Source organism: Ostrea edulis, chromosome 9, assembly GCF_947568905.1.
Source record: "Ostrea edulis chromosome 9, xbOstEdul1.1, whole genome shotgun sequence".
Taxonomy (NCBI): domain Eukaryota; kingdom Metazoa; phylum Mollusca; class Bivalvia; order Ostreida; family Ostreidae; genus Ostrea; species Ostrea edulis.
The window spans coordinates 11,978,020-12,001,569 of NC_079172.1; the positions used below are offsets into that span (position 1 = coordinate 11,978,020).

Below are 23,550 nucleotides of genomic sequence, written 5' to 3' on the forward strand. Positions count from 1 at the left end.
TTTATAGCAAAGCTGAGATTTACGGTCAAACTGAGGTTCATCAGATTTACAGTCAAGCTGAAGTTCATCAGATTTACAGTCAAGCTGAAGTTCATCAGATTTACAGTAAAACTGAGGTTCGTTAAGACTCACAGTAAAGCTGAGGTTCATCAGAATTACAGTCAAGCTGATTTTAACCAGATTTACAGTCAAGCTGAAGTTCATCAGATTTACAGTCAAGCTGAGGTTAACGAGATTTACAGTCGAGCTGAGATTTACAGTCAAGCTGAGGTTAATCAGATTTACAGTAAAGCTGAAGTTCATCAGATTTACAGTAAAACTGAGGTTTGTTAAGACTCACAGTAAAACTGAGGTTTACATGATTTACAGTCAAGCTGAGGTTCATCAGATTTACAGTCAAGCTGAGGTTCATCAGATTCACGGTAACTTCAGGACTGAGAACTCTTGAGGATTCGCTGTACTTAGAATTAATGCCACAGAGATTTACAAGATCCTCAGGGCTTCCCCAACTCTTAGTAACCTCAACATGATTCACGATAAACTATAAATGATGTAATTCATGGTCACCTCAATTACTCACAGTAACCTTAATGTTGAACATATTAAATGATTCACAGTAACCTTAATGTCAAACATATCAATGCCTCGTTCACACGGATGCGCATTAAATTTTACTTTGCATTAACTTTGATGCGAAGTAAAATAATGCGCATTAAATTAATTCGAATTAATTAAATAGCATTCACACAGCCGTAATATTTTAATGTGAAGTAAAATAATGTGCATTAAATTTGTATGCATCTCTAAATTAAAGGATAAACTATATTATTGAAATTTTTTTAATAGATATTTTAATGAATATAGTGTAGATACAGAATTCATTGTTCAAAACACTAGACCTATATATTTTTATATATAGTGTACATGTTTACAATGTAAGTTGTAACTGATCTACATACAAGGAGTTTTGTCATGTTTGTTTTGATATGTTCCTAAGAAATTACTTATTTCCTCTGACGACCAGCATTCACTCTAGACAATATGTTGCTTCTTTATGAGCCCAGTTTAAAAAAAAACTCAGTACCTTAATGTCGAACATACTCAATTACTCACAGTAACCTTAATGTCGACCATACTCAATTACTCACAGTAACCTTAATGTGAACATACCAGTGTTCGAAATTGGTTTAAAACTTGGTATAGACCAAGGGTCTATGCCAAAACAAGATGACATAGACCTCATCGAATTGGCATAGACTGCAACATTGAAAAAAAAAATCACAATTCTTTTTTCATTCACTTCTAATGTACTTAAAAAGTATAATTTGAAAAAAAAATCAAAAAACACTTTTCATTTACTTCTAATATACTTAGAAAGCATATTTTCTTTCCGTTTCCACAACAATATCCTCCTTTCCACATAACATTTATCAGACATCGACTGACCATGTAGGGGTCTTTTGGGATAACTTTAAATCTAGAAAATTGGCATAGACAATTTGGTCTATCTCAATTGCAATTGGCATAGACCAGTGTCATTTGACATAGACTCGGTCTATGGTTAATTTCGAACACTGACATACTAAATGATTTACAGTGACCTTAATGTTGAACAAACTCAATGATTCACAATAACTTAATGTTGAACATACTAAATGAATCATTGTAACCTTAATGTTAAACACACTCAAAGATTCATGGCAACCTCCAAATTACAAAGCATACCGTGATTCACAGTACCTTAAATCTGTCATACCAGCCATTTTTATTTTTCACAGAAATACTGAACTATTTGGTATATTTTGAATTAAAACAATGAGAAAATTGGACACTTTTATTTCTTATTATTTGTCATTAGAAAACTGTCTTGTATACAAAGATACTCCGAGAATAAAAGATTCAAGATTTACTAACACTCTTACCAACCCCATTGTAAGGCTGGCTAAAACATAAGTTAGTATGCCCATTATCTTTACTTCATGTACAAACAGAATCTTGCTTTAAGCACAGGACTTGATCAAAGATCTTAAATTACTGTACAACCCTGTAGTCTCTCTTTTAAATTTATCAAATCTTGTCCACAGAAAAACATGAAATGGAAAATTGTAGAATACAACCCAAAATTATAGAATACAACCCAAAATTATACAACAGAATGCATAGTAAGTGAAAATGAAATACCACTACAGAAACAAAATTCAATTCTCAGCATTTGCCATTGTAAATCATTCAAAAATGGCATGTTATAAAACATCAGAAAATAAATAATATAGAAAAGGTGTAATGCTAATTCTCATTCAATATCAATCTCTAATAATCTATGCATGGATCCGGAAATGAGGTGGGGGAGGGGGAGGGTCTAACAAATCCTAAGGGTCTAATAACTAAATGTAAATTTCATAAAGATAAACAAAATATGCATTATTGACAATTCATTGGAAGTTCAGAACCCTGGATCCCTGCTTGCCCATTCTAATCCCTGACCTAGCTATATGTATATCAAGACTTGCAGGAAGTCCAGCCAGGGGCAAAAAAGAATCGGGTTTGTGTGTTTTCGAGGGCAAAAACAGGGGGAAAATGTAGTAGTTAGGGCTATATGGACCATGGATATCAGCCTGGGTAGCTCAGTGGTTAGAGCACCTGACTAGTAATGCAGGGGTCCTGGGTTTAACTCCAAGTCCAGCCACAAATTTTCTCCTTTCCTATACACTACAAATGTTAAAGTATGTGGTAAGGCACTGAGATTCCGATGTGATTCATTAACAGGTTATATACTACAGTGACAAGTTGATACATTCTAAAAATGTAATGAATCTGTGAATATATGTGATAATTTGGACGTTTTCATTCTCAATATCATGATACAATGCCATTTTAAATTTGTAAAATGATTTTAACATGAATTTATTAAAACTGAAATATTAAATGGTAAAATATACATAAAAAAATCCTCATATCATAATTTCAGAATTGATCAAAACCAACCAAGAGTATAAGTACTGGTATATACAAATAAGTAAAATGCATATCTGGCAATCTTCTATCACAAAGATTTACAAGAAGTGTTGACTACTCATCTACATAATTATATACATGAAATAATGTATAAATAAAACACAGTATATAAATCTTGACACTTTTGAAGAGAAAATTCTAAACAAAACTCTAACTTTTTTACAAAGATATTGTAGCTATCCAAATGATATAATTTGCCATTATCTCCTTGTGGGTATGTGCTGATAAGGTTATGATATGTTAACTAGACCAGTTAAGGCTTGTCATGGCCCGACATACAAGAGGCCTGGGAGTCTGTCACAATATTTGTCTGCTCTTGCCATGTACTGCATCACACTGTGTCTGACATTACCTCAGGATACACCTAGTGTGTCTGTATTCGCATGTAACAAACTTCATGTGGAAAAAGCTTTGTTTCAAAACGCACTCTATACAATTAGCCTCTATGCGCTAAAAACTAAGGTATTAGTCCTATGAAAATTTGGTTCCAATAAAATCTGCACACTGGGATTCTGTGTTTTGCTGCACTCTTCATCTGATGCCTCTGCGAGCTAGTTCCTCTCGGATTTTTCTGAGATATGTGGAGTCTGGATACCCACTAAAATAATGATTGATATATGATATTTATATGATATTTGTTACACCAGTAGTCACATGACGTGCCCGCCCATCCCTGATAAAATGAATCGGTAGTGCAATTTGTGCGATTCAAGCATTTCGATTCATCTGGAGTGTAGGGGGCATCAATTACCTATGATACCCATTACCTATGATTCAGCTCAATTATCTATGGCATTATAATGTAAAAACATATACACTGTACATTAACAGATCTTACACAGGTGATTCTCACAGAGCATAAAATACAATATAAGTCATGAGCTTCTTTTTTTTTTTTCATTTATGAAACTTGTTTCAACCAAAACATTCCCAACATAAACAACGTACATTCAAAGGGTCTACATTTCTATAAATAAAGTTTATGAAAAACTATCATCACAGCCAAAAAAAAAAAAGAGTAAAAGAATTCTTTTATATAACTGAGATAAAATGTGGATGAATGTATGCTACATACTTGGATCCATGCACTGATGTTTTGTGTGAGACACACCATTCTACAGTTCCTCGGCTGCTGACTCTAAACACCAGATCTGCCTCGAAGGCCTGCTTTAACAGGCATAATATTTGTCTGCCTTCAGAAGAGTTAGGGAGGTAGGCCTTGTGTTGTACTCCTGTGTACGCACTGCGACTGCTGGACCGATCTTTATTTCTCTGAAAAGTTAAAAATAATGGCAGGTCATATACTGGTGTATCAAGAGCAAAATCAAGTTTTTATAAAATACTAAGTAAAGTGTTGAAAGGTAATGGACAATAAAACATGAACCTACAGAGTGTTCAGCTTTTATCTCACTAGTAACTATAAACCTACAGGGTGTTCAGCTTTTATCTCACTAGTAACTATAAATCTACAGGGTGTTCAACTTTTATCTCACTAATAACTATAAATCTACAGGGTGTTCAACTTTTATCTCACTAATAACTATAAATCTACAGGGTGTTCAACTTTTATCTCACTAATAACTATAAACCTACAGGGTGTTCAGCTTTTATCTCACTAATAACTATAAATCTACAGAGTGATCAGCTTTTATCTCACTAATAACTATAAACCTACAGAGTGTTCAGCTTTTATCTCTCTAGAACACTCGAATGCTGACAATGTACATCAAGTAATACACGTAACTGAGGTATTTACATGTATATTTTGTCACCTTTGATGTGGTCCTCATAAGCTACTTTATAATCAACGGCAACATGTAGATATTACATACACAGAGAAATATTTGCCCTTGTTTTATTTTTGCATTTGTCAAAGGGCAAAATTAAGACTGGGAGAAACATTTTTTCTCTCTTATTTCTCTTTTAACAAAACGGTGTCAGGGCAAATTCAAAATGGAGTCAAACTGTCTGACCGTGTAGAATGGTGAAAATAACATGGGGCAAAAATAACTGTTTATCATATCTCTACTAAATCATTCTTCATATAAAAGTAATATGCTAAAACTGAGTGTCTATTTTCGTGAATATGCACCATTCTCCTCATCTGAGGACTACTCCCTGGAAAATCACACTTATAAAATGGACATTTCAGGAAATAGCAAATCTATGGTCCCCTTCAACAAAAAAGGTTTTTCCCTTGGCCGCTTTGCCACCTTGAGAAATAGTTTTCTTGTCTTGAGGACCATAAATTTGCTATTTCCAAAAACACCCATTCTACAACTGTGTAATACAGTATCAAACCTCAAAAATAAAGAACATCACTGACACCACCAATTCATGACGACAACTCAAGTTGCTTTAAAGTTTGAAAACGTACACAGAAACACCACACACCCTACTGCAAAAAATTTCAATTCTCTTTATGTTTAAAGCCAGAATGAGTTTAGTACTTACTAGCATTTTTCCACTGGGAATATCATACTGAATTTCAATGGCTCCTTCACAGTACTCATACCCAGGGACACACATGTTCCTCCTGGTCATGTGTGACATGGTACCATGGGGGTTGGAGGAATGGACCACTGTGCTCATTAACAAGCTACGAGGTGAGGATTCAACTTCTTCTGAGGTGGTCTTATTCAGCTCAGAATTGGAGTACATAGCCCCACACTGTGGACACTTTGGCCCGTGTTTACGGAACTGTCCTTCAATGCAATCCACACAAAATGTGTGATTGCATTTGTACAATGTTTTTGATTTTCGTATTTTTCCATGACATATTTTACAGAAGGAAATCTTATCTATACTGGGACTCTCCAGGTTGACAGGAAGACTGTGAAATTCTTCGTTGTATTCTCTGGCATAACTTTTGAATGCACCATTACTAGTCTGATTCATTTTTAGTTTGGATAATTCTCTTTCAATATAAAAGGGCTCCATGGTGGTTGCCCCAGAACCAGCTTTAAGTGGGGTGTTTTTTGTGGTGACGTTTTGAGATGTCTTTGTTTTTGGTTTTGCTCCGCCACTTGGTGGAGAGGTAGTGACCAGGGCTGGTTTCATCGTTGGTGGTTGTCGTGGAGATTTGGACTCCTCTGCATGTTTAGTATACGTAGCTTGACTTGAAGATCTACTTGAGCTTGAAGGACGAGGTGATTTCTTCTCCAGAGTAGAACTGCTTCCACTGACCTTTAGACTAGAAGGCATCTTTTTACTAGAACTGTCTTCATGAATCTTTTTATCACTAGCTGCTGGTTCACTTCTAGCTTTCAATCTTGACAAGGAACTAGATCTTCTACGAGCACGAGATGTCTCATTGTGCACTTGGTCAGTTTTCCGTCCAATATCAGTTGTCATGTCGTCCTTAATCTGCGATCTTGCTGATGCTGATCTCAGTTTGTTAGTTGTGGCTCTCCTCTTCTCCTGCAGTCTGGTAAATCTGTCGATGGCCTCTGCTGTGGCACGATCCTGCCCCCCATCCAAGAGTGACTGCAGAATAGCAATGGAAGTAGCCACGCCGTCCTCGTTCGTGTTAACGAGATTTATCTCTCTCAGGTGGCTTGAATCTCCTACCTCACTGTGGAAAATGAGTGCACCATCCAGGAAACATTTAATGGAAACGTCCAGAGGAGATCCAAATACTCCTTTTAATAATGAAAATAAGACAAAATACAGGAAATGTAAAATAAACATACATGTCAAATGCTGCATCTTGTAGATGTTTTATGATCAAAACAGGTTTAAAGATTTCTCTAGATTTTTTTTTCAATTGAGTTTCAATTAACTTGACCATAGCAATACTCTACGTTAATGCTCCAAAAGATTCAATACCTACAAAGACAAGAAAACTAGATGTGTCGATGAGACACCAATGCCCCACTGACATACAAGTTTGAAATATTTAAAAGTCCAAGGATGTGAAAATAACATCAGGTGCAAATAAAAAATAGAATATAATGTTACATATACTGCTTTTATTTTTTTTGATAAGTGCTGAAGAGAATTGAATCAAATGTATTTTCAAGGGCGTGGAAGCACAAAGTGGACACTCTTTGGATGCAGAACGAAAACATTGACTTATTTCATTAACTGAGATTTTATATAGAATATTGAATTCATCAAAGTTACCAAAACCAAGTTGACAATAAAATGAATCAAATTCAAATGAAGTTTTTGCATACTCTGTTCAACTGACACATATTTGTAACATACTAATAAAAAAATCAACTCCATTTGATTGTCATTGCCACATCCAGCAATAACAAAAGCTCTACATTTCAACCAATAACATGGCAGCAAAATTACCTGAACTGATGCATGGCAGAGAAATTGATGGGATCCATAGTTTGTTGGCATACTTGAAGATGTTGACATAGGTGAGAATCAGTTCATACATACACCTGTCAGGTAGATTGTCCAGCCAGATCGGACCCACTGCATGCAGAACATGAGTCACCTCTCTGGGTAGTCGGCCCCCTGCACGTGTGTGCATAATTTCCCCCGTGGACATCAACCCATATTTTCTGATATATTCTTCACATTCTCTTTCCATGGTGGGACTGGCTGCTCGTGCAATGGCTCCCGCCACGCCAGCACCGTGAGCAAGGCTCCCATTGGCTGCATTCACGATGGCGACGGTGCTCATCTCCGTGATGTTTCCTGTACAGACAGTGACCTTCAGTAAATCGGCATAGAAAGTAAAACTGTTGGCCTGTGTTAGATCAGACATCATGGCTGCCCGCTGGCTGTGTCTAAGGGACTCCAGTTGAGGCTCTAGTAAACTATGAGAAGACAGCCGCCTTTCTATGACTGAGGATGACGTCTTCTCTGGAGAACTGCCGGTGCTAGGTTTCACACTGTCCATATCCACCTGGTTCAGCGCGCTGCTGGATTTTACGGTCGTTTTGGATGATTTTGATGCCCCTCCTTTCTGTTTGTTAGTGTGGATCAGACTAGAGAAGTTCTCAAATGTATGATTGGCATCATCAAACCTAATATACATAAAAATGTCTATAATTAAGGGAGATGTTTTGCTTACAAGAGAAATCATTCCAGACTCACAGAGTGATCACTCTGAACAAGTAAATCACTGAATTACACTGAGGACATGATTAGGATACTTGATTCTAACGATCTGACACACCCGGGTTAATCGGCGACACACTTGATTGTGAGCCGGAATTGCACATGCATCCTGCCAGGTAAGCCTTTTGAGCCGGAAAATTTTGATAGTCGAAGGCAGCTTCAAGCTGGCGTCCTTGGAGACAGTAGTATCGAGAGTTGATTATTCTAAGACAAAATGTTTTTAATTTTTACACTGGTGAAATAAACATGATTTGTAAATATCTTGGTCATTTCTATGCCAAATAATGTTTATACAATAGAAGGTCAACATTTTCATTAATGTACTGTAGCTGGCTCACTTGATTCTTAGCGTGTCGCCGGGTATACCCAGCTTAGTTCGATTCGGCCAGATTTTTTCAGAATCAAGTATGCTAGATATGTCATAATGGCTAACAAGTTACTTAATTTAATCAACTGTCTGATGGCAGAGTATAGAAATATACTAGTCTACCTGAACACAATGACCCATACATCATCTGAGAATTTTATGATAACCATAATAGTATCAATTTTCTTTTTCACAAATTAAATTTCATGTTTCAGAATTGCATATTTCATGTTAAAGAATTCAAAATGTTCAGGCCCCCTCCTATGCATACCTCCCTTTGGCTTCAGATTAGCCTACACATGATATAATTATAACATATACCATTGACATGCACCGACTTTAAGTAAACACACAAGGAAACAATGCATTGTTGACTGAATTAAATGACATATTGGTTTTCGTGATGCATTGCGTCAGCTGTCAAATTCAGTCACTGGTTCAGAACTCCTGTAGATTCCTTATTTCACAATTTGGCGAAATGTCTTGAATTTATGTCAAATTGTGTGAACATGAATCCATGTGTAATCTGTTAATCAAGAGATCTTGCATGTATTTTTACTATTTTAGCAATAGAAAATTAAAAGTGAGTAATTTTATTTTGTGAGTGATGCCTCTTGCGAAATTAAGAGATAATAAGTTCCTCGCATATATTTAGGAATGTACAGTATCTTGGTGATCCTGGAGTGATTCAATCTTAATACTTAATTCATAACTATTCAGTAATGTCAATTCAAGATAATCACGAACCAAAGCATCCCCTCTCAACAAAATAAATACTGGATTGCAATATAGCAAGAAAAGGAAAACTTTCTGTTATTGTTCAGAAACTATACAAAATACTGCTTGTTTTGATTTTGCTTCAAATTCATACATTTACATTAAATTGTAACAATGTTAGCAATATACATTATAATAGTATCATGCTCTCTCTGTCTTTTTTTCACAGTCACTTATGAATATTTAAATAGTCATTTATACATAATATGACATATGTATTTTATATAAGGGAGAGGATTATTTATCTAAGTTTTGGAACTTGTATTCAGCTCTTTAGACTGATTAGCATTAGAACATGTTCAAATCAATATAGCTATATATCATCCCCTCTGAACATAAACGTAGACATGCAGGGGAACATTTACACACTCTCATGACGTAATATCATCTTTCCTTATATCTGGGATTTCTACTCACAAACACTATGTCTAATCTAATGAGGACCAGTTTCCATTGAGAGGACACCCACCTTTTGGTCGGTCCCTCAGCAGAATCCTCATCTGAGCTGTTGCCTACGTTTGAAGGAAATGCATGAATAGATTCACGACCATTGACACTTTGCAGACTCAGAATGTCCTCAGGACGATCCCGTTGGTTATGGTATCCAGGGAGATCAGCAGTTTTGCTGGTTTCGTTTCGATACGATGTTGACTGTTTTGTAATCGGATCTGGATATTTATTTCCTAGATGAGATTCAGCAGATGTTGGGATTTTCTTTGACGCCGTGAAGAGTTTATCTGGCTTCCAGTCACTTGACTTGTGAGAATGTGAGAACAAGTCAGCGACTCGATCGTCGGAGAATGAACCTAGATCTTGGGTCCACTCTGCTCCAGGACTGGTGACAGGACGGACATTACTGATCGCTGATTTCACCTGAGTTTCATCATCAATTTCCATCGGTAAGTTCCTTCTGTCACAGAACTTGCTGTCCCTGGTCTGACTTTTAATACTCATCTCCTTGTGTTTGCTTTTTCCCTTTTCTCTGAAAAATGAATCTGCTTCATAATCATCTTCATTGTCTTCAGCTCTGTCTCCATTTTTACTCCAGTAAGGAGCTGGATTCTCTTGCTTGCCACTGCTTGAAAGAAAATGTTCTGATGGCTCTAATCTATTTGATTTCCCCTCATGACTTAACTGGCTAAGATTTTTATGTGAGTTGTATCCCTTGTTTGATGCTCTTGAATGAATTCTTTCCTGCTGGTGTATATATCGACCAATAACTTCCCATGCCATTTCAATCTGATGCATATTCCCTTCCAAAATACAACATCCTGTTGAGTCGGAGGTCAAGGTCAAATTAATGATGTACAGAAGATGGTCCTTACAGGAAGAAACTGATTCTATCAGCAGGGATACAGCAGGATCTACTCTGGCTTGGATGGTGGAAAAAATCTGAAGAATGACAAGAATTTATTCATGAAAACATCATATTAATCCTAGTGATGGCAAATAAGTATTTCAATCCTCACTTTCCTTCCCTTTACATCCAGAGTCTCAAACCCAATACCCTACCTTATTACCTTTCTATATACATAATGTACATGCATGAAGTTTTCCTCTTTAAACATGATGGAAGTTTTGAGAAATTTGGCAAAAAGAAACTACTGGTAGAAAATTCAGTGGCACCACGATCTAATTAAAATCAGATACTTTGATCCACTCACGTATATTGGTGCACTAGCGATATAAGTGAGCGGATCAAAGGATCTAATTTTAATTAATTGGTGGCACCATCGATGCACTATTAATTTTCAGGTAAAATAAGACCTTAACTTCCTTGTATAATATGCAACCATGCATACAAATTTAATTTCAATACAATGAAACTTTCACAAAAATTGAAAATTTCAGTCAAATTTTGTTAACAGTGACCTTGAGCTGGAACTTTGTAACATTTTCATATGATATGTAATGATATCTGGTTGCAATTTCAATCCATTTAAGAGAGTGTTACCATGAACAGTTATACATTAACCAATAGGGATAGTCCACAAATACATGTAATATGTGTTATTCATACACCTTAATAAAGTATTAACCAATGGGGATAGTCTTTACATAATACGAGTCATTCACATACTTTAAAGTCATGTACATTGTAGTAGAACAAGAACAGGATTTTACATGTACTTCAACTAGCATTCTGAGAGTATTGCATGGCAATACATAGTCCCCTACCGGTTGCAAAAATTACTGTACCACAACAATATTCAAAGTTCATTACGTAAGTTATGGTAAAAGGAAAAATTGGGGAACCAGGATAGGAATGGTTGGAAATCAACTACTATTTGAGTAGAGACTAGACCAGGAAAAAAGACAAATTTATAATTAGGTTTAGGTCTTGAACCAAGTCAATAAACTGTGACATGTAGATGATCATGAATAATTCAGCTATATTGTTGTATTACTATGCTAGAAGTTCAGTGCAGTACTCTTATCTACAAAGATAGGAAAGTTGGATGTAAACAATTAATTCATGCTATTTTTCTAATTCTAAGGACCATGACTTAATGAAAAATCAATGGACCAAGACGAAATTCGAACTTGATCTGTAACTTGTTATGGTAAAGCAACGTACCAAATATCAAATGAATATCTGCAAGCACAACCAAAAAAAGTCTGGCAAACTGATAATTCATGCTATTTTTCTAAGTCCAAGGGCCATAATTAAGTGAAAAATCAACGGACCGAGACGAAATTCAAACTTGATCTGTAACTTGTTATGGCAAAGCAACATACCAAATATAAAATAAATATGTGCAAGAACAGAGAAAAAAAGCTCGGGAAAACTGGACTGATGGACAGACTGACAGAGCGCAAACCTAAAGTCCCCTTCAACTTCATCGGTAGGGAACTAATAAAACTTTTATTTTTTTAAAAAGGGGGGGATAATCTTACATTAGGAGGAAGAATGTACAGCTCCACTTTTCTGCCCGATACTGTATGCTCATCAAGGGACATAACCTGTGCTGCCACTGAAAGAGATGTGACATACAAATTGATACCAAAATGACAACCAGAAATTTAAATAATCCATTTACATACATGTACATTGTATTCATAAAAGCTTTGTTATCAATAGTGATCGTTTAGTATGTAAATTTTTACGTAGCTGCCAACCTTAGCAATCTGAAAATGGACGAGTATTTGCTTTAAGTGGGTCTGGTATGTTGAATTCTGTCATTAAGGAATAAAGGTCCGTCCAGCTATTTTTTATCATGTGGACATGAAAACAGACAGTATGGGGGAATACAATATCCATACAATTATACATAAATAACCCCCTGTTTGGTTTTCATAGTTTCATAGCCCTTTTAATACAAATAACCTCAAACATTTATTTGTACTAATATTTTGAATTAACTTGTCGTCCCCCCCCCCTCCCCCCCCCCCCCATATTTAGAAGTCTTTATGTCAAGTTGAAAGTTTAGTATTTTCATCGAGAATTAAATAAATGCACTGAAACGGTAAATGTAAATATTGGAACACGCAGTTTTAACACTCTAGACATTCTGCTGAGTAGTTTAAACATTGACAAGAAGCCCACCAAATAGGAATGTTTTAGGCAAAGGAAACAAAGTGTATATACACATGTACTTAAAAAGACTAAAAGAAAGTACATAAAAAGTTCTATGGTGCATTTTGCATGCTAATTTAGTAATAACTAATATGTCAGTTAATGATTTTATTCGTTGTTTATTTGTTCATTGTACTATACAAATCTTGGTTGTATACCAACATGGTGATGTCAATAAATAAATTGAACTGTTAAAGAGTATAATCTAACAAATTGTAGCCTACAAATTTCCAAAGATGTCTTATCAAACTGAATGTGTACTTATTTTAACGTAGTTGAAACTCTGCACCATTTACGGCAAGAGTATTCCACCTCAAAGCCTCATGCCTGGATTTCTCGAAATTCATTTAAAAGTTGAAACTTGGACTTAAATATGAGATTTTACTCAAATTTTGACTGCTCAAGTTAAAAAAATAAATAAACTTAAGTCTGCGATTTTTTCGAGAAATCCAAGCCTGCAAAATTTATGCACTACATAATCATGATTTAGTGCCTCTTCTGTATTCAGTAATGGATAAATAGTTTAATACTTTACTGCAACTGTAAATGGGTGCTCTTGCTTCACCATTATCGCAATTCACCTTTGAATTAGAACGCTTTACCCGATATAGTATTGCGTTGTGCGACGACACAATTGAATGAGATGATTGAACAGTTTGAATGACATATTTGATGTAATACACCAAGAGTTTTCATTGGACGATTACAGCCCGCCCACTTTCTCGAGCGGATTCAGGTGATAAGATAAAATGGATGGACTAGAAAATTACTAGCTGCAGAACTGTAGCTCTCTGAAAAAAATATTGTGACGGAACTAAGAGCTACACCTCTAATAAAAACCTTCGATGTACGGGGCACAAAAAGCTGTGCATGGTTGAGGCCTAATATCGGTGTATTCTTGTGTTGCTGTCTCAAAAATCTAATATAAAAAAATTCTTAACATATTTTCCTACTATACTTGTGTCCAAACATACCTTCAAATATTCATTAAAGCCACACACGACCCAAAAACTCGCAGCTTCAAATGATTTCGTTTGTTGACGTAGCCATGTTAGGTAGCCGGTCAATTCGAACTCTTGCTATTGGTATATATTCATAAAATTGGTTGTAAGTTATGTATTCGCTCTTCATTTATTTTAAACACAAATAATTAATATAAATTAAAAAATATAGTTTTTGTAAAGGTTAAATAAGCTCTTGATTAACGAAAATGCTACATAAGCCCATTATGGTCCTTAACACTCGTGTGGCGGAGATGGAGACCGGTCCAGACTAATGAAAGCCGCATTGCCGTGAGTTTAGCTATTTGAATAATTATCATCTAATGGAACTGGGATGATATATTATTTGAAATATTTAGCTAAAATATTTGTGGGGTATTAGTTCACATCTAGACGTTATTGTACCAATATGGAAACAAACCGAGATTCAAATTGACTGGCTACCTAACATGGCTACGTCCGTGAACGAAATCATCAAAAGCTGCGAGTTTTTGGGTCATATGGGGCTTTAATAAATATTTGAAGGTATGTTTGGACACAAGTATAGTAGGAAAATATATTAGACATTTTTTTTATATTAAATTCAGTAGACAACAACACACAACACAAGAATACAACTTTTTCTCTTTCTTCGTTTGAAGTTTGTTTCCAGATCATATTTTCAAATGCCGACTACTCCCGTATAAGGGAATTTGGGCAGACTTTTTCATATGGACCAATGAGAGTTTCTGTTGCATTTTGCAATTGTTTTACCAACAAATTCAATTGTGTCGTCACACAACGCAATACTATATCAGCCAAAGCGTTCTAATTCAAAGGTGAATTGCGATAAAATCTTTTACATTTACAGTATCTATAGCTCAACCTTAGCCCAGAAATTATGAAAGAACAATTGTGAATGACTTTTACATTGTCATACTATTATTGAAAAGAATTAGAAAATTAACTGGTTTCATGAGTCAAGCCTTGAGATTGTCAGAAGATTCTAAAATTGGTAGCCATATCTCAAAGTTTCTGATCAGATGTCTAATTCCATCGACCTTTTGTGTAATACCAACAAATCGTACAGATCACAGGAATTCCTTAAATTAAAGACATTTTTTATACCATGACTCTCTTGGAAAATGATGACAGCATCGTTATTCATCAGCGGGGAGTAAATCTTCTCTATTGGGCCTCCACCATTCTCCGGCTTACTGAAATACACCTTCAACTCGTCCTCTCGTGTTGTTGTTCCCAGACCAGTGACACGTATACTGGACATCTTGTAAAGTCTCCAACCAGCAGTTAGGTTACATCAGAAACCATGACAATGCCTACAACAGTTAGGTTACATCAGAAACCATGACAATGCCTACAACAGTTAACAGTAGGGTTGAAACGATACGCCCCCCTTCACGATATGATACATATTGCAATACTTACACATGTATGCCATGATTCAATACTTTCAATACGATACAATTTACAGAAGAAACCAATAATAATATTGAAGAAAAATTTAATTACCAAGATTCACATTCATAATATAAAAAGCAAAATGTTTCTAAATTGCCAAACGGTAAAAATGCATGTTGGCTCTGTAGTTTATACAGATAAAATTCATTATTATTTTCGTAAGACTCAAGGCAAACAACAGTCTGAACATTATTTGATGCTATTTGTCCCTTATGCAGGTGATAATAATCATTACAGGCAGAACCTGATGTATTTTACTGAACCAGTTTGTAATAAGTGTATCGAACAAAAAATCAAGGCAATGAATCAAATATTGAATCAAGGGTTTATATCGAACAGTATTGATATTTCGGTGAATCGTTTCAGTCTTAGTCAGCAGTGTGTTTATTGTTTAACTCCTAGTAATTCCAACAGTACATCTACTTTTAACTCTGATGCTCATATGAAATGAAAATTTAAGCAATGACAGCGTGTATTAAACTTCATGTTTACATGAGACTTGGATTCAAATACAAGGTAATTTGATTAGATGTCTGCTCTCATTGTCTTAATCAATATCATACTTATGTCCCATTAATACAAGGCAAAGCTCTCTTTATGTTTGCATAGGGTTTATAAGTGCAAGTGCTTTTTCTATAGACATAACAGGGAAAATGAAAGGTGGTAGGAATGCTGCATCTTTCATTGCCTTAGAAGATTAAGTTTATCCTCACTACCACTGATTTGTGACTTCTACTATCTAAACTTTTATTTCTTCCACCAAATAAGACATTTGATAACACATTTATAAGGTGCAAAATAGAACCACATTTTCACTTGTCAATCACATAATATTATTCCAAGTTCTTACAATCTACTTGGGAGATTTTATGAGAGTAGGGGTATTTCCTAAAAAAACCAAAGGGGAAAAATTCATAGACAAAATCTAGACACAAAAGAATCCTGAATCAATACAGTAAGACTGGACTCAAACACAGATTGAGGCAGTTCAACTTTTCATTTGTGCAATTGTCCATGTACATGTCTCAAAACTTAAACAGGTTGGGAACACTTCCCCTACAGCGAGATATTCTTGCAAAAACGTGATTATCCCTCTCTAATGAGAGTAAATATATCCCGTACAATCGAGAAAAACACCCATGGAGTGCATCTCTTCGTGTTTCACCTGAAAAGAAGAAAAAGTGCCAAAATGTCTGATACTTCTGCAAATATATATCAATCAAAACTAAAACATGTGTATTGGATTTCAGACTGCTTCCCTCTTAAGCAGCAACTTTGATATGCAATTTCTTGACTGTTGTCAATATTATAGAGACAATCCGCGTCATGTTGATTGTGTGTCGCACTTATTCAGCATTGCACGGAATTTGCCATTATTTTCAATAAAGACACCAAAACACATGTTTATGGTAATGTTTACTTTCTCGCTAAAGCGGGATAATCACATTTTAGTGCGACGTTCTCAAGTTAGGGGAAGTGTTCCCAACCATGGACAAGATTTTTGGTAAAAAAAAATTACTTGAAATCTATACTGCTGTGTAAAGCTAGCAAAAATGACACTTTACAAATCTGTAGCTACGTAGATGCTAGTCTGTATCAAAATTTAGCTTGCGTCGAAGTCGTGTGTGAAAGGAAGCTCTCACTATATTCTGTGACTAGATCATTTGCCCAAGTATTTAAGCCTTACTGTCATTTTGTAATGATTGTTGACATTCCTCGAAACTGAATCACTAGATCAATTGAAGAGCAAAGATATTCCTTAAATAACGAGATGCCTAGAAATTTTGCTCCCTTGTAATGTATACGAATACATTCACTTTTTGAAAGCGCTTACTGACTACACAACATTCCGAGATTCAACTTACCATTAGTAATTTTCTTTTATGGTATCTTTTACTTACTGCTTTGAAAAAAATAAGATTTTATATAAAATTTTATATAAAATTTCCATAGTGACTGTTTGTATGTTAAAAATGAAAGTGGTTCTCCAAAGGTCAAGGGAGATAACAATTAAAATTAAGAATCTCGAGCCCGAGTTGTATTAATATTTAATTTGCATCAAAATGTAAATATGAATTGTACTCATGTAAAATTATTAATTAGAAATTGAAATAAAATAGTTCCATACCCCATACACATCCATTTACTTAATTATCTTTAGATATGCAATCAATGGTCAATTCATTTTTTTTTACATCGGGCTTGGTATTGAGATTAACATAAATCGTATCCCCTGCCATGTGCGTCTTCAAAACACGATAAATATTATGTTGGATGAATAAATATTTTTGTGATTCCCAGAAAAAATATAAGAAGTTGTCTATAGCAGTACTGTGAGTAGCTATGATTTTTTGAGTGTCAAAATTAAGTAAACTGTTGTCAGACCATGATGTAGCCTGACAGGGTCTTGCTTTTCTGAATAGTGTAAACATGCATATCTTTGGAATATTTTTTGGTTTAGTAAGCTTTCCATCCCACACCGCTTCTGAAATTAAGTTGATGTTGTCATAATCCTTATATTTGTTGTTTATATATTCAATACTGTATATATACTTTTAGATAACCATGCCACAAAAAGGTGCAGATGCCTCTCTCAAGAGAGCTATGACAAAGTCATCAATCACAGTATCTACAGCAGTGAAAAAGAAAAAAGTAATAAAAGATGAAAACTTTCCTAGAGGTGGAAGTGTCAAGACAGAATTGGGAATTGACCATGTATCAGTGGAGAGTGTTGCTAATCCAGAAGCAAACCTCTTTAAGGTATTTGATATCTTTTTCATTGATAAGTAAGGCCAACGATAAAAATTGTTGAGTTTCCGCTAACGTTCCAAAAAAAATTAGGGTAGGTAGGTAGGAAATAAATTTTTTTTTTTTTAAATTTTATTTTTTCAAAGTATGCAAAAACATTGTAAACTCCAACAAGTGTAGTATAGGAAGGAGGAGAAAATCTTTGGCTGGACCGGGAATCGAACCCGGGACCCCTGCATTACTAGGCAGGTGCTCTAACCACTGAGCTATCCAGGCCGATATCCAGTCTGTATAGCCCTAATTACTACATTCCTCCCTCCTTAAAATCAATTATAATTTTATAATTGTCTTTCAATATCAACCCAGGTTCTTTTCGCCCCTGACAGGCCAACCTGCACCATTAGGGGTGGTCAACGGCATCAAATGTAGTATGGGAAGGAGAAAATCTTTGGCTGGACCCCTGCATTTCTAGTCAGGTGCTCTAACCACTGAGCTATCCAGGCCGATATCCACGGTCCGTATAGCCCTAATACGGAACTTTCGGGATGTACCGGAACGACCGGTTATATTTGACTTTTATACACAGCAGTTACGTGATAATAACCAATTGTAGGGCAAAGTTGACATAGGTATAAGTGGTGTTTCGCTAGCAGACGGTCTGTAAAGAGCTAGGCGCAGTCCTACGATGACGATCCTAGTCAGTGTTGGTGCTTAGTACCTGGGTGTAAATTAGATGGAATGGAAAAGACGCATTTAGATGTGTATCATTGGATGCAAGACATGAAGTTTTACCGATATCCCCAAGATACTCCCTAGATTTATTTTCCTCGCCAACTCACATAATTTAATAAAATGTATTTTACTATGAAATGGTTGTAGTGATTCCTTACTTTCAAAGATAGCATTTAAATGCGGGGATTTGATAGCAATTGAAGTATTCCATGTTTGTTTACTTAGTTGTTATTGTAATCCGGAAGTGACATGCCCTACAAATTACGTTCAACGCGCGATAAAAGTCAGAGTGGATCCGTATCTTGAAAGTCCCGTATTACTGCACAAGTTAAATGTTCTATTGAATTTTATACTTTCAAAATCAAATTTTGCTTAAATTGCATTGCAAGTAAACTTTCAATCATAACATTTCACCCGTTATTGGCTGAGGATTATTTCCAGATGTTTTATAAGAAACTATTTTTCAATGAAACATATCTAGCATAAAACACAAAAGTTAACTCCTCTATGCCACTATGCTCTACAAGTACCAGATATATTGTTTCTACATTTAGATTGGTTGTCATAGGAATACTTCTATTGGATATGTTTGACAGGAAAATAAAGTGATGGTTTTGAAAAAATATATTAAATCATCACCAAAATATCAACATCATTAACATATTTTAAGTTTATTAATACATTTCTGAATGTATTTTCACAATCTAAATGGAACAAGCGTAGGAAGACAGTCTGGGCAGATCCCACTTATCCTAATGGGATCCAACTCTCTTCCAGCTAAAACTTTTTACCGGACATAAATTTTTATTTTAAAAACAATCTGCACATCTTTTTATCCTCTCGGCTCTCACCAGCCATCAACAACTCGGATACCGATGCGCTCCCTGCTTTATTTGCGGCCTTTTTCATAGTGTTTTCAGTTAGAACTGCAGCAGAAACCAAGGATGTGCATACAAATTTGACAGACTGGACATTCATGTCTGTCACTCTGCATCATGACCTCCATATAAAACTAGGGTCCCCGTCTAATGCCCGTTGAAATGATAGCATAAGACAGTGCATGGCTATAAATAGCCACCGTCTAAAAACAACATAGGAGTTTGCAATTTTAACAAAAGAAAGTCTTCTATGGAAACATGACACTTGGCAGAGTCTCTCGACCGTTTGTTAACTTCAATTGTTAAATCATCGTTGCGTGAGCACGCATGGAAGTACTAGCCACTGGGTCAACCATCATCCATGCTGTTAGTTAGAAATATTATCCATGTTGTTTAAACGCTTGACACAATACCATGCAATTTTGTACATCATTAAAGCGTTTGAATGACTTCATCTCAATGTCTAACTAAACCGAAAACCAAGAACCGGGAATATATTTTTTGCGGGAAAATGACGATTTTTTTTTTTTTTAAATATCTAAAAGAAATTCTAGGGTCGGGGCTATAATTTAGGGTCGGTCGGGTTAGCGGAAACACAACACATTTTATCAGTGGCCTAAACATTCATTATTATGATATTTAGGACAAACTAATACATGTAAGGGGACTCCAAAATTTGTCTATGTATTACTTTATAAAAATACAGAGTTTTGAACCTTTCCCAAGTTGGAAATTTGTCGTTTATGTTTTTTGTAATTTTTATCAGGAGTATAGTTTTAGCATTTCAGTTTGGTTTATGTATAGGAAGTCGAGGAGGAACACAGGGCAATACAGTCCAGAAGAAAGAGGAAGGAAGAAGCCAAGAGAGTGAAGTCTCTGGAGAAACCAAGAAAGCTTAGTGTGGTGGACACACAACCAGAGCCTCATCAACTTACTACACAGGTAAATCGTTAGCTATATGTATGTTGATACAGTCACACCTCTAGATTGGATCTCAATACGGGAAATTTCCCGTATTGAGATCCTGTAAATTTTTTTTAATCCAAAACCATTGGCAATGATTAGTCATTTATATATATATATATATATATATATATATATATATATGAATAAATATGTAAGCATTCCAATTTAAGTATAGATTAATGTTTGACTGGGGTTGGGCTTTGATAGGGATTCAAAGTTTTGCATGAGGATGTGTATAGGAAATTTGGGGGGGGCCCGGGGATCTTTTGAAGAAGTAGTAGGGCCACACTAAATCATGTCAATATGCAAGTGTTTCCAAGTTGTGTGAATTTGCTGTTTGTTTTCCATGGAGCCCTAGGTTAAGTTGACGCTAATTTCAGGAATTTTACTTTATGCATGAATATACATTTGTAAGGGTGAAAAATCTTCAAAAAAGCATCTTTTCCAGAACAGCAAGACCACACTAGACATATTTATATCAAAGCATCTACTATGTTGTGTGGATTCAAGTTTGGTAAAATCATAACCCCATTCAGATAGTTGGGGGCATGAAATGGGGTAAAATTTGGGATGAAAGGTTTAAATATATATAGAAAAATAGCAAGGTCAAAGTGACTCAGGTGAGCACTGTTGATCATGGACCTCTTGTTTTTATGCACCAAAGAATATAAAGCAGACAACAAAAATGATGTCTTGATCAAGATACAAGAGGAAAAAACTTTCAGTGAATGAGAATGTTTTTCCAAACATCATACATGTTCAATGATTGTAAGAAGTAGGCATGTACAATAACTGTTTGGTTTATCAACAGCTACTCGCCCCAGGAATGTTGGTTCTTGGAAGTGTAAAAGAAGTTCATGAGTACAGCCTGGCCATTAGTTTGCCCAATAATCTGTCTGGGACCGTGGCCTTGACCCAGATTAGTCCCGGCTACACTCAACAGTTACAGCGGCTGGCCCAGGTGTCGTCGGAGGACATAAATTCAGAGGAAATAGTGAGTGACTTACTTGTGATCACAGAGTATTTGAATTAGTGCTGTAGTTTATTATTTACAGAAAAAATACTTATTTCATATGACAAATTTTTACTTACTCCATTTCTTGCATCATTCTTGTTTTTGTTATTCTAAATATTTTGCTTTAGCTACTGTTTACAGGGCTCGAAATTAACATATATGCCCGTCAGTCTGTGACTGGTTAAAAGTCTGGCGGACTGACTGACGTTTGCCCGTCAGTCCGTGACTGGTTAAAAGTCTGGCGGACTGACTGATGTTTGCCCGTCAGTCCGTGACTGGTTAAAAGTCTGGTGGACTGACTGACGTTTGCTCCAGTCCGTCCAATTGGACTCGTCAATTTTCCAAGATGTCATTTTGGAAAGCGTACTTATGGAATTTTAAACATGCATTTGGCATTCCTCTGTAGATATCAGACGAACCCGATTAGTAGATATAAATCTCACATAAGGGTTACAATATTGTCTGGGGCATATCTAGTTAAATTTCATTATTTCATTTTAATATGTTCATTAATAGTGAAGTAGGTTTAATTATTTCTGGAAAACTGGTGGACTGGTAAATTTTTCAGCAGACTGGTTGAAATTATACCCTGTCAGTCCGGCTGGACTGGTGACATAAAAAGTTTGTTTAGTGTGGGTTCACAACATTAAAGTAATTCCACTATCATGTGACGTCAAAAGATTTTGCAAAATAAATGAATGAATGATAGAAACATAAATTTTGTTGGATATATTTATAGTACCAATAGTTATTGTAAAAATTATTGTTAAACATAAAATATTTCAAAAGACTATTAAAGTTATATAAGAGTAATCAATGAATGAATCCAAGGGCAATAACTCTGTTTTCATTGATTTCTTTATCAAGTCCATATTGGAATAGATTTCCTTAATTCTTCACTGACATTTTGTATAATTTTGTAAAGAAACAGTTTTATGAAATTGCTATAAATACTATTATATCGTCATAACCTGTTTATGTGAAATTTTGATAATGCTGTTTAAGGAAAATTACAATTTTTTAATGTTGATATATGATTCTATTTATCTAAGTCTCGCATCTTAAGAAGTGCTTTGACCTATATAAGTTTAACTCTAATGAATGGACATAAATACACTTTCTATACTTTTATTAGATAATGATGCGAGTTTGAAGTTACCTTAATATTACAATATTTACATTCAGGATGTGGCAGACCTACACACATTATTTAAAATCGGCATGATCGTACCTTGTAAAATCCTGTCTTTACAAAACACAAAACAGTCAGGAGTCAAGGTCAGACTTAGCCTTATTCCAGAGGACATCAACAAGGACCTGACACCAGAGAGCCTGCACAACGGAATGGTCAGTAAATACATGTATATGGTACTAATTAGTACTTTGACGGTCATTAGATACATCTATATGGTACTAATCAATTTTTCTGACTCCCTTTTTTGCAGTTTTGTGAGATCAGATCAATCAAATTGAATTATCATGTATAAATATTAAAGTGTGTATTTCTTGTATGAAAATATTTTTTCTCAAAACTAAACACTTTGATTTTTCTTAGAGTCAATACAAACACATTTATATTGAATGCGTATACAGCTGTATACATGTAGTACAAATCTGTTTCATAATGAATCGTTTAATTGAATTACGAATTCATTTTAAACATATAGCAAATTACGTTTATGGCGAATTAGTGCAGAGTGTCCACAGAAATTTGCTATATCAGAGTTTTACTGTATGTTAAATAATAGTTATCAATAGAGACCACTTGAATCCTAAATGAGACATTTCTTCTCGGTAATTTCAAGAAACTCATTTTACATTTAATGCAAGAGTTTCAAATGACCAGCTCCGTTTACCTCCCATTAATTAATTCATAACATGTTACATATATACATGTTCGTTTAGAATGGATAAATTCTGCAGGTACTTGATCT

The 23,550-nt window shown here is 35.3% G+C and overlaps 2 protein-coding genes across 2 annotated transcripts in view; one reads left to right on the forward strand and one right to left on the reverse strand.

The window, feature by feature from the left end:
- Positions 1 to 1,819: 1,819 nt before the first annotated feature.
- Positions 1,820 to 17,285, reverse strand: LOC125659281 (uncharacterized). Its single transcript, XM_056148529.1, has 8 exons — positions 17,143 to 17,285; positions 14,927 to 15,135; positions 12,140 to 12,216; positions 9,711 to 10,633; positions 7,318 to 8,003; positions 5,470 to 6,656; positions 4,091 to 4,287; positions 1,820 to 3,613 (listed from the first exon to the last, which is right to left on the reverse strand). The coding sequence occupies exons 2-8, from the start codon at positions 15,081 to 15,083 to the stop codon at positions 3,547 to 3,549; spliced, it is 3,294 nt and encodes a 1,097-aa protein (XP_056004504.1). The 5' UTR covers positions 15,084 to 15,135; positions 17,143 to 17,285; the 3' UTR covers positions 1,820 to 3,546.
- A 185-nt stretch (positions 17,286 to 17,470) lies between these two features.
- LOC125658789 (protein RRP5 homolog) overlaps positions 17,471 to 23,550 on the forward strand; it is a 41,902-nt gene continuing 35,822 nt past the window's right edge. Inside the window, exons 1-5 of the mRNA XM_048890207.2 lie at positions 17,471 to 17,610; positions 17,837 to 18,037; positions 20,440 to 20,577; positions 21,413 to 21,595; positions 22,802 to 22,963. Of these exons, the coding sequence (XP_048746164.2) occupies positions 17,843 to 18,037; positions 20,440 to 20,577; positions 21,413 to 21,595; positions 22,802 to 22,963 (678 nt within the window). The 5' untranslated portion in view covers positions 17,471 to 17,610; positions 17,837 to 17,842. The remainder of the gene's footprint in view (positions 17,611 to 17,836; positions 18,038 to 20,439; positions 20,578 to 21,412; positions 21,596 to 22,801; positions 22,964 to 23,550) is intronic.